Here is a 15,160-nt window from a genome sequence, read left to right as displayed (position 1 = left end):
AATAAAAATAATAGACAAATAAAAATAAAAATTAAATTTAAGCTAAGTAGGGTCTGAGTTAAGATAAAAAACTGTAACTAATGCCTAACTTATTTTCTAAATGTTCCTATTATTTTACCTAATTCCATTTTTCGAAAAGCTCTAACTCTAATCTTAACTCAACTGATGATAATATTATTATCCATGCAAAAAGAAATGTAAATTGAATGGCATTAAAACGTGTTTATTCCTTATTTATATTTATAATGGGTTAACATTAACTAATTATGTAATCTAATTATAAACCAAAATAAAAAATAAAAACCTCTTTCTCTTTCGCTCAGTCATTTCTCGTGCGCTCGATCAGTCTCTCTTCTCCAGTCGCCGGTTGCCTTCCGTTTTAACGCCGATAACGTGGCCGCTGATGTAAATAGTTATCAAAATGTCCTCACATGAACAAGCTGTAGCCTCCTTAATCTCACAACTAGCGCTTTCTTTCGATGGCGCCGTTTTAGGTGCTGCCCTAGCCTATGCCGCCTTGCGCACAATCTTCCGGTTCAAGGCAACCTCCACTGCCCTACGAAAAATTCGTGGTGCACCGTACTTGCGTGTTGCCGACCTCCGTTCCCTCCTTGAAGAGGATAGGTCGGATTCCCCCGAAGAGCCTATCGTCGTGATTCGCGGCGCCGTCGAGGCTAGATCGGCTACCGATTTACGGAGCTTGAAGAGCCTTAAGAGTAACGTTCTCGTCTCTCAAGAGTCCGGTGATAAAGCTGTTATCATCCAAAGAACACAAACTGTAAGGACTTAAACAATAAAGAACTGTTTTCTTTTTTTAATATAATCTAATTGTTGAAGTTCTAATTTTTTGTTATTATTATTTTTCAAAATTAAGTATATTTATCATGAATGGAGGGGATTGTTTGGATGGACTTCTGATTTACGTGCTATTATTGGGAGATCTTGGAATAAAAAAGAGTCAACTTCTATGAGAACAGTAAGTTAAAAGTTTCCATTTTCCCTTAATTCTGAATTGATTGCTTTAATGCTTAATTGTTTTTGTCATATTATGCTTTCAATTAGAACTTCTTTTTGGAGTGTTTATTATGTTCATTAGAATTTTGTTCTGTTTTCGATTTTAATGTACCGCAGGTTCCTTTCATTTTGGTTGAAGGTGGTCAATGGCCACAATCTGATTTTGTCATTGTGAACATGAATGGCTCCAAGCATCCCCTGCCTCTTACTACAGTTTATCATCAATTGCATCCTATAAATGCTTCACCTTATACATTCCTTCAGGCTTTGTTCGGTCATGAATACCCTGTGAGTTAAGAAAATTTGAAATTTTATCACTACCTTTGAAGCTAAAATTTGAAGATTTCCTTTGCTTATTGATTGTAGTGTTGCATCATTTGTTAAGCTCATCTGTATGAGAAATAATAATTTTACCTGTTTTTAAGGTTGGTCTGCTTGATGAAGAGAAAATTCTTCCTGTGGGAAAGGAAATCAGTGCTGTTGGCATTTGCGGTTTTAGTAATGGAGTGCCTGAAGTTAAGGCATGCAAGGAGCTTCCCTATTTCCTGTAAGTGGTCTAGAGACGAAGTTCATTTAACTTTTTATTTTTCACTTTTAGGACTTGGAAATTTCATGCTTGCATGCTCATAATCTGAAATAGGAGAGCGTAGCTTAGTCTCAAAATTATTGCTTTTCCATTAGGACTTTCCTGATACTTTTAAGTGCTAGTAATTTACTTTCCTATTTTTCTTAAACCTACATGTTGCATTTTGTTATTTACTTGGCAAGAATAAAAAGAAAAAGGAGTAGAAAATGGCCATAGCCCAGATTAACCTTAAATGTGATTGTCTTTCTTGAATTGGTCGTCTTACAAACCTCTTTGCGCTTGCAACTGCAGTACTGACATGACAAAAGATCAGATGCTGTTGGATCTTGCCTTCAAGACAAAAATACTGTTCTGGAGTGGTGTCGTCCTTGGTTCTCTTTCTATTGGTATTCTTGGCTATGCTTTTGTAAGGTATTTTGTTTTAGTCTAATGATCCCTTTTTCCCTACTTCCTCATAATGCTGAAAGGCTCATTTGGTTTATTCCTATAAAAATATGCAGACCGTCCAAAAAAAAAACAGAGCAATTATGCACATTTGCCTTGTTCACTTTGTTAAAGATAAACATAATGTCTTTTAATGAATTGCCTTCAGGAACTGGAATAAATGGAAAGAAAGGAGGCTAAGACGGTTTCAGCAAGCAGCCAATGCTGCCACTGATGACTCCACCTTGCAGATGGATTTGGATGAAGAGTTAAGTGATGTTCCAGATGGAGAGTTGTGTGTGATTTGCTTGATGAGGAGAAGACGATCTGCATTTATTCCATGTGGACACCTGGTTTGTTGCCAACATTGTGCTGTATCGGTCGAACGGGAATTGGTGCCAAAGTGCCCTGTTTGCCGCATGGCGATCCGAAGTTCAGTGCGAATATACGCATCTTAATTAGCAAGAACATGGTTACTGTATTGAATTTTTGTAATCATTGAACAAGATATTGACACCAGGATGTCATGAAAAAGCTTTAGGTACAGTTTATACCATTCCCTATGATACTAATTAACTATAGCATTGCTAATTGGCTTCCATAACATTGAAAGGGCTGGAGTTGGCTTAGCTCCATAGCGGGGTTATAGTGATATGAATGGAATTAAGTCAAACAGGAGATTCTCATCTATAATCCTTTTTTCAGGGTAAGACTTCTAACACTGTTTGAATTTTAGTTTCGTTCTATGATGTATATGCCTAGGGAAGAACTAAAGCAAAATGTAAAATTCCGTATTCCTATAAATGATTTTAGAGCTCTGAGATTGGTGCTAAGTTCTTCAACAAAACAATATGATGATATGTTAGTCATCGGTTTACGGTTCGGATGAAAAATATGGCAATATGTTTAGTTATTGGTTTACTATTTTGATGGAAGTTTATGATGATATAATGCTACCTCAATTCTTTAACTGGTATCATTAGCTTTGCTTGAGGGAGCATTTCATATGTTTGTGATTGAGCTGTGAAATTCAAATAGTGAATTGCTTCTTAGTTTGCACACAAGTTGAATTTGATTAAGATTATACCAATTGTCAAAACTGACTGCAAGCCATCCTTCACACATAGTTTTATACTTTTTAAGAATTTACATAGAGATTATGGAGAAAAATGAAAAATGAAAAAGCAAAAACAAAAGCAAAACAAAGCAATATCGGGAACTGTTTTTTTTTTTTTTTAACTTTCCTCTACCTTGACATCTAGCTTCCACAATGAACAAAATGATACAGGCTGCCCTTTCCACCACAACCCAATACAACCCTCTTTTTCTTCAACTATCATCTCCCAGTTACTGTCATACTTCCTCAGCAATGCTCGAGCCCCGTCAATGGCGTCCTCTCCAAACACTTCTGCCCTAAACCCCACGCCTTGCATCCTCTCGTACCATTTCTCTTTCCCTTCGTTCATCTCTCCTTGGTTTGTTAATGCCTTTGCTGCTTCTCCTTCCATTACTCTTCTTTCTTCGCTCTCTCGTCCTTTAAATGCTGAGCTTGTTGAGTCCAAAAACTTCCATAGGTACTCTACTCTCCGTGAGAATCCGGTTGCGAAATCTCCGCAGCTGCTGCAGCTGCAATCCATGTTGTTCTCGCTTAGAATCACCCCTTTTGGTTCTAAACTTCGTAGTACTTTCAAGAACTCGGTTCTTTGATCAGGCCTATTGTGGTTAAGATGATGAAGTCTGAACTGTGCGCAAACTATCAAGGTCTCTCCATGTGAGTTGTTGATAGTTTGTGCATTCAGGTGTTGTATTGGGTGGTTCTCGAGTCTATTTATCTGCAAATTGATGTTCATGGACTTGGCGAAACCGGGAAGTCGGGAATAGAAATCGTGGCCGGGTGGACCAATAGAAAAAGGGGTGTCCGTGATTTGATTATTTTCAGCTGTGGCCGCCACAACGGTGATGCGAACCACAGGTGGGGGACCTCCGGAACGGCGAGACAGCGCCTCAAGGAGCGTAGGCCATTGAACACCATGAGATACACCGATGTCCAGGATATGTAGATTTCGGGTCTTATCAGGCTCTTGAGCAAGAATTTGGAGTATGGAAGCGTTGGCTATGGTATTAGGGAATGCAAACCAAGGACTAACCTCATAGAACTTGAGTAAAGATCGTTGAAAGAACTTCGGCTCAGTGGAAGCGAAAGTAACAGGCGCAGTCGAGGCAGAGGATGACGATAAGTGGTGCGTCAAGGCCCGTAGGCCATGATCCGCAAGCCGGTGGTTGGCATCTCCGGTCGATGAGGCAAGCTCGTTGAGAACATACAATAGATGCTGAGCACGAGTGAGGTTACCGGTGGTTATCGCTGATGCACAAGGGTTCAACAACTGTTCAGCCCATCTTCCTTCCTTGTTATTACCGTTATTCCCTGAAGACTTGTTTTTCTTATTTCCAGCTGACCTCTTATTCCCCATAACCTCTTCAACCCCCGCTTTACCGTCTTCGTTTTCATCGTTCTTACCATTCGAGCTCTTCTTCGACATCCTCGGAACGATGCTATCAGTGGGTCTCCTTCGCTTGGACGAACTCAATGGCACGGGAGGATTAACAATGGCAGAATCGGACTGTACGAGACCGGCATCGACATTACTCACAGCAGCTGCAATGGCAGGACTATTAGTAGAAGCTACAGCAGCACCTATGGTAATAAGATCTTGACCGAAATCATGATTGGGATCCCACCATTGACAGCCATTGATGTCGCCTGGGCTGTACGGATCATCCAAGAAAGATGGAAGTAATGATGCAGAATCCTCAAGCCAATCCAAGATATGATCTTGGGATGGATTTGGTTCTGCTGATTCCTCAAGTGTCATATATGAATCCTTAGCTTGAAGAAAAACTCAGTTTAGACAAGGGTTGAAGAGATATGGAGTTTGTTTGATGATCATTGACCAAATGAAAGACAAACGATGGTTATACTTTTGTCTTTCATTCATGACATCGTTAAAAACATAAATAATAAAAATAATTAGTGGGGGCAGTGATGCAGGTTTGGAAGTGGACGGTAAAGGGCATATTGAAGTGTCTGGTGTGCTGTTTTATTTGGAAGATGCGATGCTTTGTTTGGGTTTAATGTAATTAATTAAGGTTTTTTATTTGTTTAATTAAGGGTGTAAGAAATGTTGGGAGCTTTGTCTATGTCTTGCTTTTCATTTTCTCTTGGATCAATGTCACCATTGGTTGATATCAACGAGTGAAATGACAGATTGAGAGACGGCAAACTCTGTTTCTGCTTTTATTAAAATTATTAAATTATTTGATTCCGCTTTTACTTTTTATATTAAGTTTGATAATTTTTTTCTGATTAAATTATAAAATAAAAACCTAAAGGTTATATAATTTATTAAGATTTATTATATTTTTACATTTAAAATTTAATCTCTATATTTTATTTTTAAAATTTAATTTCTTTATTTTTAATTTAAAATTTAAAATTTATTTATTAACACTGTTAAATTTCTTTTATTAAATGTGCTGACATGACATTTTTAAATTAGAAAGATATCCACTTAGTATTCTTGTAAAAAATAACATTGTAATTAATATTTTAATTAAAATAAAATATTTAAATTAACTAATGACATTTTAAAAATTAAGGTGTCAAATTATATCAAAATTAAAGTATAAAAATTTAATTTGAAGTTTGAATGAAATATAGATATTGAAATTTAACTATTATTATATAATTTTAAAAAATAAAGAGATTAAAGCTAAAATTTGTTAAAAAAAGGAACGGCAGCTTTCATCAAAATATTCCATCTATTAAAGTAATTTAAGTTATTTTACATTTAATTTTTAAAGTAATTACGAAGGCAAAGTTAAACCTAAAAAATGCTTTGGTGACTGAATTTTTTTGAATAATTTAATTTTAGTTATTTTGGGTACTCAACAATATTATCTTGATTGGATTGATTGGGTATGATACTCTTTCGATCATCATTAAATCCGAATAAACTGATTGAATTAAATTAAAAATAAATAAATTATTTTTATAATTTTTATTTTTAGAAGTTTTAAATAATTTATTTATTTTAAATCACTTGAATTCACCCGTTGACCTTATCGATCTGATTCCAGATCCCAAGAAGTAAAAATATTGTCTTTAATTACTTCTTACTTGAATTGGCACTAACCAAAAGTGACTTTAAATTACACTCCACTTGAAAATTTAAACACACTAGAGCCTCCATTTGCACCGGAGGATCGGTTGATTGGAATCTAAGGTTTTTAGTGGTTGCACTAATTAAGTAATGGTTAATTAAACAAATCGGTTTCTCCGTTTTAGTATAAAAAATTATTATAAATTTATGAAAAATAAAAATTCGATTCAACTATTGATTCAGTCGATTTTTTAGTTCAATTTAATTAGTTTATATTGATTCTTAAATTAATTAATTTAATATTTATTTCTAGATTGATATCTTCATCAATTTACTGTCCAACCAATTTAACCAATTGCGTTTGAATTTGAATGGCAAGAGAAAAAAAATCTAATTTACCCTCACTTCTATTTTACTTTATTAATTGTAATTTATAAATTATTTAACATTCCTATAATTTATTTAATTAGTTTTAATATATCTTTTATTACTTAATATATTTTTAATATGTCTTAATTTTTATTTAACATAAATACTTCTAATTTATATTTATTAATTTATATAAATAGAAATAAAAATTTAATTGTTTATTATATATGGATATATATATATTAATTTAAGTTTCTTAATATTTTTTTAATTTTAATTTCATCTCACCGTTGCATTTGAATTTAAATACATATTTTACTATTAATTTTAATCTCACTGTTACCGTATTCAATCTCACTACTATAATAATTAATTCCATCATCATTGTTATTTTTAATTTGATCGAAATAAATTTTATTACCTTAAAAGGAGCTTAAAAAGGCGAAAATGGTGGTGAAGAAAGGTGTCATGGCATCAATAGGTTGGTTAAACGGCACCGGGAAGTGTTCCCACTCCGACACACGACGGAGAAACAAAATATAACGTTGAGGCAAAGATGTTGAGAAACTGTTTCCTTCACAAAATGTGTTGCCTTGGAATTATTTTCATAAAGTTTATGTTACATAACTGTGAAGGATTGTGAGAAAGATCGGATAACGGTAGGCATAGACCTTAGGTTGCTCATCCTTCTCGTTGTTTATGTCGGCCCAAAGTTAGGTGGTAGAATCGTTTGTGGCGATTACTAATTTAATTAAATAAATTATTAAAAATTTAAAAAATAGAAATTTAATTCAATTAATTTTATTAGTTTGATTCAATCAATTTATATAGATTATAGGTTAATCTATCTAATGTCTCTCTTTAGATTGGTATTATGATCACTTCCGAATTCAATCCAGTTTGAATGATTTTAGTTTTGGGATGATAATAAAGATAGTAACTCTTAATAAGCTCAAAGACTCGAACCGATAAAATAGGTAGATGCTTAAGGTTAAATTTATTAAAAATTTTAAAACTAAGATGAAATGTGTCATTAACATTAAATTATGGGACCAAATTTATTTTAATGTTGGAATGGCTACAACTTTAAATTTTTTTAAACAATGGTAACAAAGTTGAGATTATTATTATTTTAATAACTAAAATAAGAGTATTCTTAAACTTGGGTGGCATTTTTTGTCATATCATTTTAAGACACGATAAATTAACATTTTTTATAACATTTGAAATTACAAAAATTGTAGTAGTGTAAGTTTAGTTTTTTTTGGTTAAAGTTTTTTGTCTCTTTTTTAGGCAAGTGATGGGTAGAACCAATTCCATCGGAACTAGAAGACCTTGGTCAATGCTTTTAGCATGCACAAGTGTTGAAAATATCACATTGGCATCTTCTTAGCTCGTGCCTTCGAGCTTGTCAATTTTGCAGATGTAAGCAATTGTTGTAGTGCAATCCGAAGATGTGGATGAATGGCATCTAAGAGCATCAAGGGTATCGATAAGTGCCTAATCTCAGGCGCCAGGAATAGAGGTTATAAGTTAGTTTTAAGCTTATAGCACAGGATGCATGATCATCCTTGTTTTTAGTCCCAAGATTTAGTTAGTTAACACCGATTCAACCACTATTTTTTTAAATAATAATATATATGAAGGTTCTGAAGAAAATATATAATATAATAAAATTTATAAGCCATAGAATAATATATAACGATGCATAAATGACACGGATTGTTATGTCTTTTGAATGTGGGATATGATGTATAAGGAAGTGATTTTCAAGTCTAATGGTTGAGCAGTCCATTAACTGGCGGATATGGCGGAATAAGCCTCTACTCCAAGGGTTGCTAATCTGCTATTTTTTGAGGCGGAAAGTTGTTTGTGAAGTTGAGTGTTAGGGGTTCGGTATAATTTAAATAGATTTTTGGGTTGTCGGATAAAGCAACGCTACAAGATTGTACCAATTGTTGCAACGCAGGGTGCAAATGAAGGTGGAATCCGACCTCAAAGGCATACACAAGCATAAAAATCGCACTCAACAAATTCTCCCCAAGAACTCATAATTTCCCAGAAACACCTTCATCTCTTCCTCCATCATCATACATTCAAAGAATCAAAGGCATCGTCGTTGACAAATAACTCACCTACTCTTCTTCCACACGACACCACCACTCACCCCCCGGCCGTGGAGCAACTCAAAGTGCAAAATCAGTATTCGACTTACAAAAATAGAAACTCACCTAAGCAACGTGAAAAAACCCATAGGAATCTCACTACCCTCAAGCCACAAAAAACCATAACTAAAAAAAGCAACCAAAAAAGAAAAACACCATAAAATTTTTAAAAATGGATATTTTTAAGATATTTGGAAACCCGATCAAGTGAAGGAGAAGGAAACAAAGTTCATTATTTACAGAAAAAATGGGGATCTCTACACCCACTCCGTGCATGACTTTAGCACCACCGCTGCACGTTTGCCAAAAATCACAACAACTAATGAAAGGTTGTCACGTACTCCGTGACTCATCATAACCCTTGTAACACATGTAGCTCAAGTAACATCCAGCGATAAAAGCATGTAGGCCCAAACCTAAGGTGGTTCATAAGACCGAACACAACAACATATACACTAGGATCCATAGCCTAACCATAACTCAATCCAAAGCAAAATGAGAAGAAATGTCCTTTCACTAACAATCTTCCATATAAACAAAGTTGAAATAATCCTCAACACAAATATTCTCAGACATAAAACAAATGAAATTATACTCTAAAAGTATAATCTTATCTCGAGCATATCAATAGTAATGAATTTGAGGAAAGGTAAAACTTTTCTCATTAGAAAAAACAAAAAAATCGTTAACTCAAATTAATATATTTTTCATATCCATTTTACGTTTCATGAATATTAATCCTTTCAATATTTATAATTGTTTTCTTAATAATATTATTTTTAAAATTTAGACCGAATCTTCCTCTTAAAAATGTAATGTAACTTACAGTTATAATTGATACTTGTTAGTTAAGATAAATTTTAACATTTATTTTCTCTTATAATACTTCTAATTTTTATGCACGCATAATATACACTTGATTCAAGTGATTCATTGTGCAATCGATTCAATCTTTTTGTTCGAATCATTATACCAAGCAGTTCTTAGTCTAAATATTCGATCAGCTAGTCCGGATCCAACAACTATAGTGAAGATTAATTCTTATGTTTTAAGGGTGTATTTGATTTACCAAATATTAAATTATGTCTTGTAATAAGATTATAGAAATGTAAGATTACGGATGGAATATAAGATTAATTTATTTAGTTTATTTAACTATAATTTAAGCTTCATGTGATTAGTTGATTAAATGTAATATTACCTAAAAGCAAATATTACTAAATTGTCTTTATTATATAATTTTTCGTTTTTTCTATAAGTTTAACATTTTTAATCTTAAATTTTTCTTAAAAATAATAAATTGAGAAATTCATTTTATTACACTTTAATTTTATCATATGAATTCAATTCAACAACCATTAAACTGATAGTTTATTTAATATGAAAAGAGAGGTGAAACTAAAATTCATAATATAATTTTCCAAATTATCTATCTTATTAAGGGTTTAGATTTTTTTAAATAGTCTGAGTTCCTTTTAAATTGTTAATATTTATGTCAATCTGGGTTTTGTTGGGTAATAATGTAAGCTATTTTAACCTTATTTATTAAACTTTTATGTAAGATAATAAAAGTGGAGGCTTTTATTTCCAAAAAAAAAACATATAAAGAAAATAACTTTACAAAATTTACAAATAAAGCTATAATAACTTACATTATTAAACAAAATCCAAATTGCCATAAACATTAACATTTTATAAAAGAACCCAAATTGGGTTTTGGGAACCCCAAATCATATTAATTAGAACATAAAATTTAAAGCTCCATTTTATTATTTTACTTTCACTTTTTCTTTTTATATTAAAAGCAAATCAAATTCTCCAAAATAAACTAAAAATTATTGTTGAATTGAATTTATATGATAAAATGATATAATAAAAATGAACTTTCTAAATTATTTTAATTTTATGAACAATTTAAAACTAAAACATATTTAACTTACAAAATTAAATTTTTTTAATACAAACACTTTAATAAAATTTGTTTCTAGATAATAATATATTCTATTAACCAAACATATTACATTTCAATCAAATAAAAAAATTATATTCTACAAATAATTTTACATTCTAAACGTTGTTTAAGATTCACGAACTAAACACCTTTTATATCACAACATCTTAATATTATTTAAAAGTTAAATTACGAAACGATGAAAATACTTAAAATTTAAATATTACATAATATGATTTTAGAACATAACTAAAGATTCTATCAACCAAACCCCCGCTTAAAAAAGAAAAAAATAATAAATATTTAGCAGCTTTGCAAAATGAGATGGGCACTCATTTCAAGGAGAAAAGAGGTGGAGACAGCAAAAGGGCATATGTGCGTGCATGAAGTCAGTACTATTACTCAGTAGTCACCTTCTTTCCTTTACGTATGTACAATAATATAATACGATAAATTTATACTTAATACATCGATATATAAATGTAGAAACACAGAATAACATTTTATTAAAAATCCTCAATATCCCAATAATCATTCTTAAAAATAAATAATATTAATAATTAACAATGAATACATCAATTTTATACACTAATAATGTATATCATAATATTACTGGTATTTCTGTATTTGTTCTTTTTCTTTTATAGATTTTTTGTGTGTGAAGATGTCAGACAGATTAAAAGCAGCAGAAGCAGAAGCAGAAGCAATAACCCCCCTATTTCAGAGAGCTCTTTAGATTGGGTCTTGTTTGTTCTTCTTATTGTTCCATCAGAGAATCATAAGATAAAATAATTTTTTTGGGGTTCGTTTTTAGTTTTTTTCAACTTTTAAACATGATTAGTGCCAGAAATAAGTACCTTTTCACTCCAAATCAATGGCAAGAGCTTGAACACCAAGCTCTCATCTTCAAATACATGGTTTCAGGAGTTCCTATCCCACCTCAACTCCTTTATTCTGTCAAAACAAGCTTTGATTCTTCTTTGGCTTCACACCTCTTCCCTCACCAACCCAGTAAGTATCTGCAAAAAAAACAAAAAAAAACAAAAAAACAAATTGGAGTTGCACTACTTTTTGTATGTGAGTTACACTTTTATTGTTGAATGATTTTGGTCAAAAAATTAAAATGATGGTGCCTTGTGGTGGTTGCAGCAGGGTGGGGCTGTTTTCAGGTGGGTTTTGGCAGAAAACCAGACCCAGAGCCGGGGAGGTGCAGGAGAACTGATGGAAAAAAATGGAGGTGCTCCAAAGAAGCTTACCCAGACTCCAAGTACTGTGAGAGGCACATGCATAGAGGCAGGAACCGTTCAAGAAAGCCTGTGGAAGCTAATTCATCATCATCAACAGCACCACCAGCACCACCAACAACAGCAGCAGCTTCCATCCTTTCACCATCTTTCCCATCAATCAACAGTAACCTTCCCACTTCAAGTTCTTCTCTCTCTTTTTCTCCTATGGCTACTGAAAACTTCACCCATTTCGACCCCTTTCTTTATTCTCATTCTTCTACGAGACTTCATGGTTCAGGCTTATCAGTTCCATCTCATCATTTCCTAGACTCTGGAACTGGAATTGATTACCCTCAGACTGATAAACTTTACAGGTTTCTTTTTTATAGCTTAAAAGTAGATTAATCGAATAATCTTTTTCTTTACTTGGCCATCATTCTGTAATACCAGTAAAAAGTTGTTTTGTTCTTTATAAATAGGTATGTTCATGGAACAAGGGAAGGTGTTGATGAAAGATCTTTCTTCCCCGAAGCTTCAGCGAGTGTAAGAGTTGTATCTGATTCTTATCAGCCACTGACAATGGTCCAAAGCTTTGGTGACAACAATGGTTCAAAGCAGGGGCAGCAATGCTTCGTTTTAGGTACTGATATCAAGTCAGCTAAGCCAATCAAGTTAGAAAAGGATGAAGGAACTCAAAAACCAGTCCACCAATTTTTAGGGGATTGGACACAAGGGAACAACAATGGTTCTTGGCTTGATCTTGCATCCAATTCCAGGGTCCAATCAGGCAATTTTTTTTCAATTTCACCCATCATTTTTGGTTTTTTTCACATCTAGTACAAATGTTTGTTTGTCCATTTGCTCACACCGGATCTTTTTGGTTCCTGCAGATAGTTGAGGTCTCAATAATGGAATCAATAAAAGCACTTGAATGAAGGGTCAATTTCAATACCTTAGCTGTTGAAATTGTGGCTAGGATTGCTTTGTTCTGAAAAAGTTGTGAAAAACCAAACAATGTAGGGCCAGTGGAAGATTTATCTATTTGTTGCTGTCACCCACTCTGATAACCTACTTTTTATCTTCTTCCCTGGAGGAAACATGTTTCGAATATGTAATACTTCGTTTCTTTGACTACAGAATCGCCCTTATGAAGTAAGATATTTCCTTTTAGGTTTCTGCTTTGTATTATAAAATAAATTCCATTGCTTTATGGCCCATAAAGCATGTGAAATCAGAACTTTGTTTCTAAGCACTGTATGCCATGGACATTGTATTGCTCATCATATATTCCCAGCACTGAAATTTATAACAATTATTGCTAAAAACTTTTCCTGAAACCAAGATAAGCTAGCAATAGATAAATATTAAATAAAATTACAAACAGAAACCCTTTGGCTTGAATTACAAACCAACGATAATGAGTTGAACCATTAACATAAGCTGATTTTGAATACCATCAATAATATTGCCTTCCTTGTGTGAAAGTAGTATCCGCTACAGAAGAACCCTTGTTTCAGAGATAAAGCTGGAAAAGGCAATATTAAAAAGGATGGTTCTGAAAGCACTATGCATAATGAAGAATTTTAGGAAACAAATGAGTGAGTATATTTTACATTGCTGACAGCTTTTATATCAGACTCTCAGCAGATCCCATAGTCTCAAGACTTAGCCCCATGCCATAGAACAGGCATAATTAACCACCAGTTTACCATCAAAACCAAAATTCTGAAAAATGCAAACGCAGATCTGGTTATAGTAACAGATAAACATCAGCAATGAAATTTCTGTAGTTTGTGTATTTTGAAAATTTGTCAGGAGATGCAAGCAAGTAATGGGGTGGCATCCACTTAAGAAAAAGAATTCATTTCATTTTTCAGTAATCATGCAAGAAGTGAAGAAAAACTCTCATCATCTCAGTTCCATTGTCCAATAGGTGATATGTAGAAATGGTGGATACTGAATACAATTGATGTAATGTGTAAGAGAATCTATTTTCAATGCAATGACCATTTCTGTCAGAATACTCAGACCAATCTACTGAGCCTGTAAAATAATGGACCATTTCATGTGAAAATTCATTCGATTCTGCCATTATGGGCCCAAATGTCAATTTCAGATAAAAGGAAATGGTTGCAGAGTTGATAAACAATTATCTCTATACATTAAGGCACAAAAATCTAGAAAAAGCATATGATATATGCCCAAGTTAATGCCCTGAAGTAGGAGGTAGATTGATTTTTGTCATTGTCATGTCTAAATGAAAACCATCTTGCGTCTTTGATGATGACATATTCACATAAAAGAATACAGTCTAAAGATAAATATCTTTGCTATTTCCTATTCTGGTTTGTGTTTACAGGGAGAAAAAGCTAGTCATGAAAGTAAATATGCAAGTCAGTTCCCTCTTTAAAGAATCTATAAAGACTCTAAAAGAGTTAATCCTAAGACTAACATCAGCAAGAGGAAGTATCTAAGTAGTACAACTTACATTAAATAGGTCAATCACCAATTCATCTGCGTTCGGTGAGAAGGCGCTGTTGACATACACCAACTACAAAACAAGAGCTAAGAAATTAGTACTTTGCAAGCAACAGATTGAAGTATAGATGAAAATAGATTACCAAGGTATCCGAGTGCAGTGCCAACGTAGAAAATCGATTACTTTAGCAAATTGGTCAGTTCCGGGTATCTGTGGAGATGCATTACATTTTATGACAACCATTACATGCGAGAAGAGTTTGAATGAGAAAATATAGCTCAAAAAATGGATAGTTTATACTATTTTCACACAGAAAACCTGAAAGATTGGACTAAAGTATACTCAAGAACATAATCTAAGAGAGTGTTTCAAGTGAAGCACAGTCACAAAACTCCAATTGCACCACCAACTAAAACCCGTACAACTTATGCCGATTGAATACTGCTGCTGTTGCAGCAGCTTCCTGAAAGTTGGGGTTTGAGTCTGTGTAATATTCCTCCAATATAATTATTAGGATTTGGAGGTTGATGGACAGTTTAGAAAATGTATAAAAAAAAATTGCAACTTACTTTTGCGCAAGCTAAACTACCTAGTGCGCCATCAAAACAAGTTCATCAGGTTAGCAATTGCTTTAAATACTGTTGAAGCCATTCATCTGGACAAGTTCGAATTCTAAAATACCATATCCGAATACCAGTTGTTTCTCAAAGCAATTAAGTCAAGAAACTCAGAGTTCAATGAGAAAGCCCAAATTGCCAAAGCGAAAAGGATCTCCCGATTACAGTGT

The 15,160-nt window shown here is 33.3% G+C and overlaps 3 protein-coding genes and 1 long non-coding RNA gene across 5 annotated transcripts; 2 read left to right on the top strand and 2 right to left on the bottom strand.

The window, feature by feature from the left end:
• The first annotated feature begins 235 nt into the window (after positions 1-235).
• LOC108487206 (E3 ubiquitin-protein ligase SPL2) lies at positions 236-2,916 on the top strand. The gene is made up of 6 exons (XM_017791483.2): positions 236-778; positions 875-976; positions 1,132-1,302; positions 1,440-1,561; positions 1,892-2,011; positions 2,193-2,916. The coding sequence occupies exons 1-6, from the start codon at positions 422-424 to the stop codon at positions 2,479-2,481; spliced, it is 1,161 nt and encodes a 386-aa protein (XP_017646972.1). The 5' UTR covers positions 236-421; the 3' UTR covers positions 2,482-2,916.
• Positions 2,917-3,113: 197 nt separating this feature from the next.
• On the bottom strand, positions 3,114-5,093 carry LOC108487205 (protein NODULATION SIGNALING PATHWAY 1). Its single transcript, XM_017791482.2, has one exon. The coding sequence runs from the start codon at positions 4,894-4,896 to the stop codon at positions 3,259-3,261; it is 1,638 nt and encodes a 545-aa protein (XP_017646971.2). The 5' UTR covers positions 4,897-5,093; the 3' UTR covers positions 3,114-3,258.
• A 6,408-nt stretch (positions 5,094-11,501) lies between these two features.
• Positions 11,502-13,050, top strand: LOC108487265 (growth-regulating factor 5). 2 transcript variants are annotated; one of them, XM_017791566.2, is made up of 4 exons: positions 11,502-11,679; positions 11,821-12,268; positions 12,374-12,681; positions 12,785-13,050. In XM_017791566.2, exons 1-4 carry the CDS (start codon positions 11,502-11,504, stop codon positions 12,790-12,792), a joined length of 942 nt encoding a protein of 313 aa, XP_017647055.1. In that variant the 3' UTR covers positions 12,793-13,050. The 2 variants fall into 2 exon arrangements, with proteins under 2 accessions (XP_017647055.1, XP_017647054.1); XM_017791565.2 differs by having other exon boundaries at positions 11,818-12,268.
• Positions 13,051-13,220: 170 nt separating this feature from the next.
• On the bottom strand, positions 13,221-14,701 carry LOC108487266 (uncharacterized). The gene is made up of 4 exons (XR_008272071.1): positions 14,516-14,701; positions 14,383-14,445; positions 13,508-13,619; positions 13,221-13,419 (listed from the first exon to the last, which is right to left on the bottom strand). It is a non-coding gene; the product is annotated as an uncharacterized LOC108487266 (long non-coding RNA).
• Between the last annotated feature and the right edge of the window lie 459 nt (positions 14,702-15,160).

This window comes from Gossypium arboreum, chromosome 10 (assembly GCF_025698485.1).
Source record: "Gossypium arboreum isolate Shixiya-1 chromosome 10, ASM2569848v2, whole genome shotgun sequence".
Classification (NCBI taxonomy): Eukaryota; Viridiplantae; Streptophyta; class Magnoliopsida; order Malvales; family Malvaceae; genus Gossypium; species Gossypium arboreum.
The sequence above is the reverse complement of the archived record's forward strand: the minus strand, read 5'-3'. Positions and strand labels throughout refer to the sequence as shown.

Coding starts and splice junctions, on each gene's coding strand:
- LOC108487206 (XM_017791483.2), top strand. CDS start 422: ATGTCCTCACATGAACAAGCTGTAGCCTCCTTAATCTCACAACTAGCG. Junction 1,562..1,891: donor AAGGAGCTTCCCTATTTCCT/GTAAGTGGTCTA, acceptor TTGCAACTGCAG/TACTGACATGACAAAAGATC. Junction 2,012..2,192: donor CTTGGCTATGCTTTTGTAAG/GTATTTTGTTTT, acceptor AATTGCCTTCAG/GAACTGGAATAAATGGAAAG.
- LOC108487205 (XM_017791482.2), bottom strand. CDS start 4,896: ATGACACTTGAGGAATCAGCAGAACCAAATCCATCCCAAGATCATATC.
- LOC108487265 (XM_017791565.2), top strand. CDS start 11,502: ATGATTAGTGCCAGAAATAAGTACCTTTTCACTCCAAATCAATGGCAA. Junction 11,680..11,817: donor CCTCTTCCCTCACCAACCCA/GTAAGTATCTGC, acceptor TGGTGGTTGCAG/CAGGGTGGGGCTGTTTTCAG. Junction 12,269..12,373: donor CAGACTGATAAACTTTACAG/GTTTCTTTTTTA, acceptor CTTTATAAATAG/GTATGTTCATGGAACAAGGG.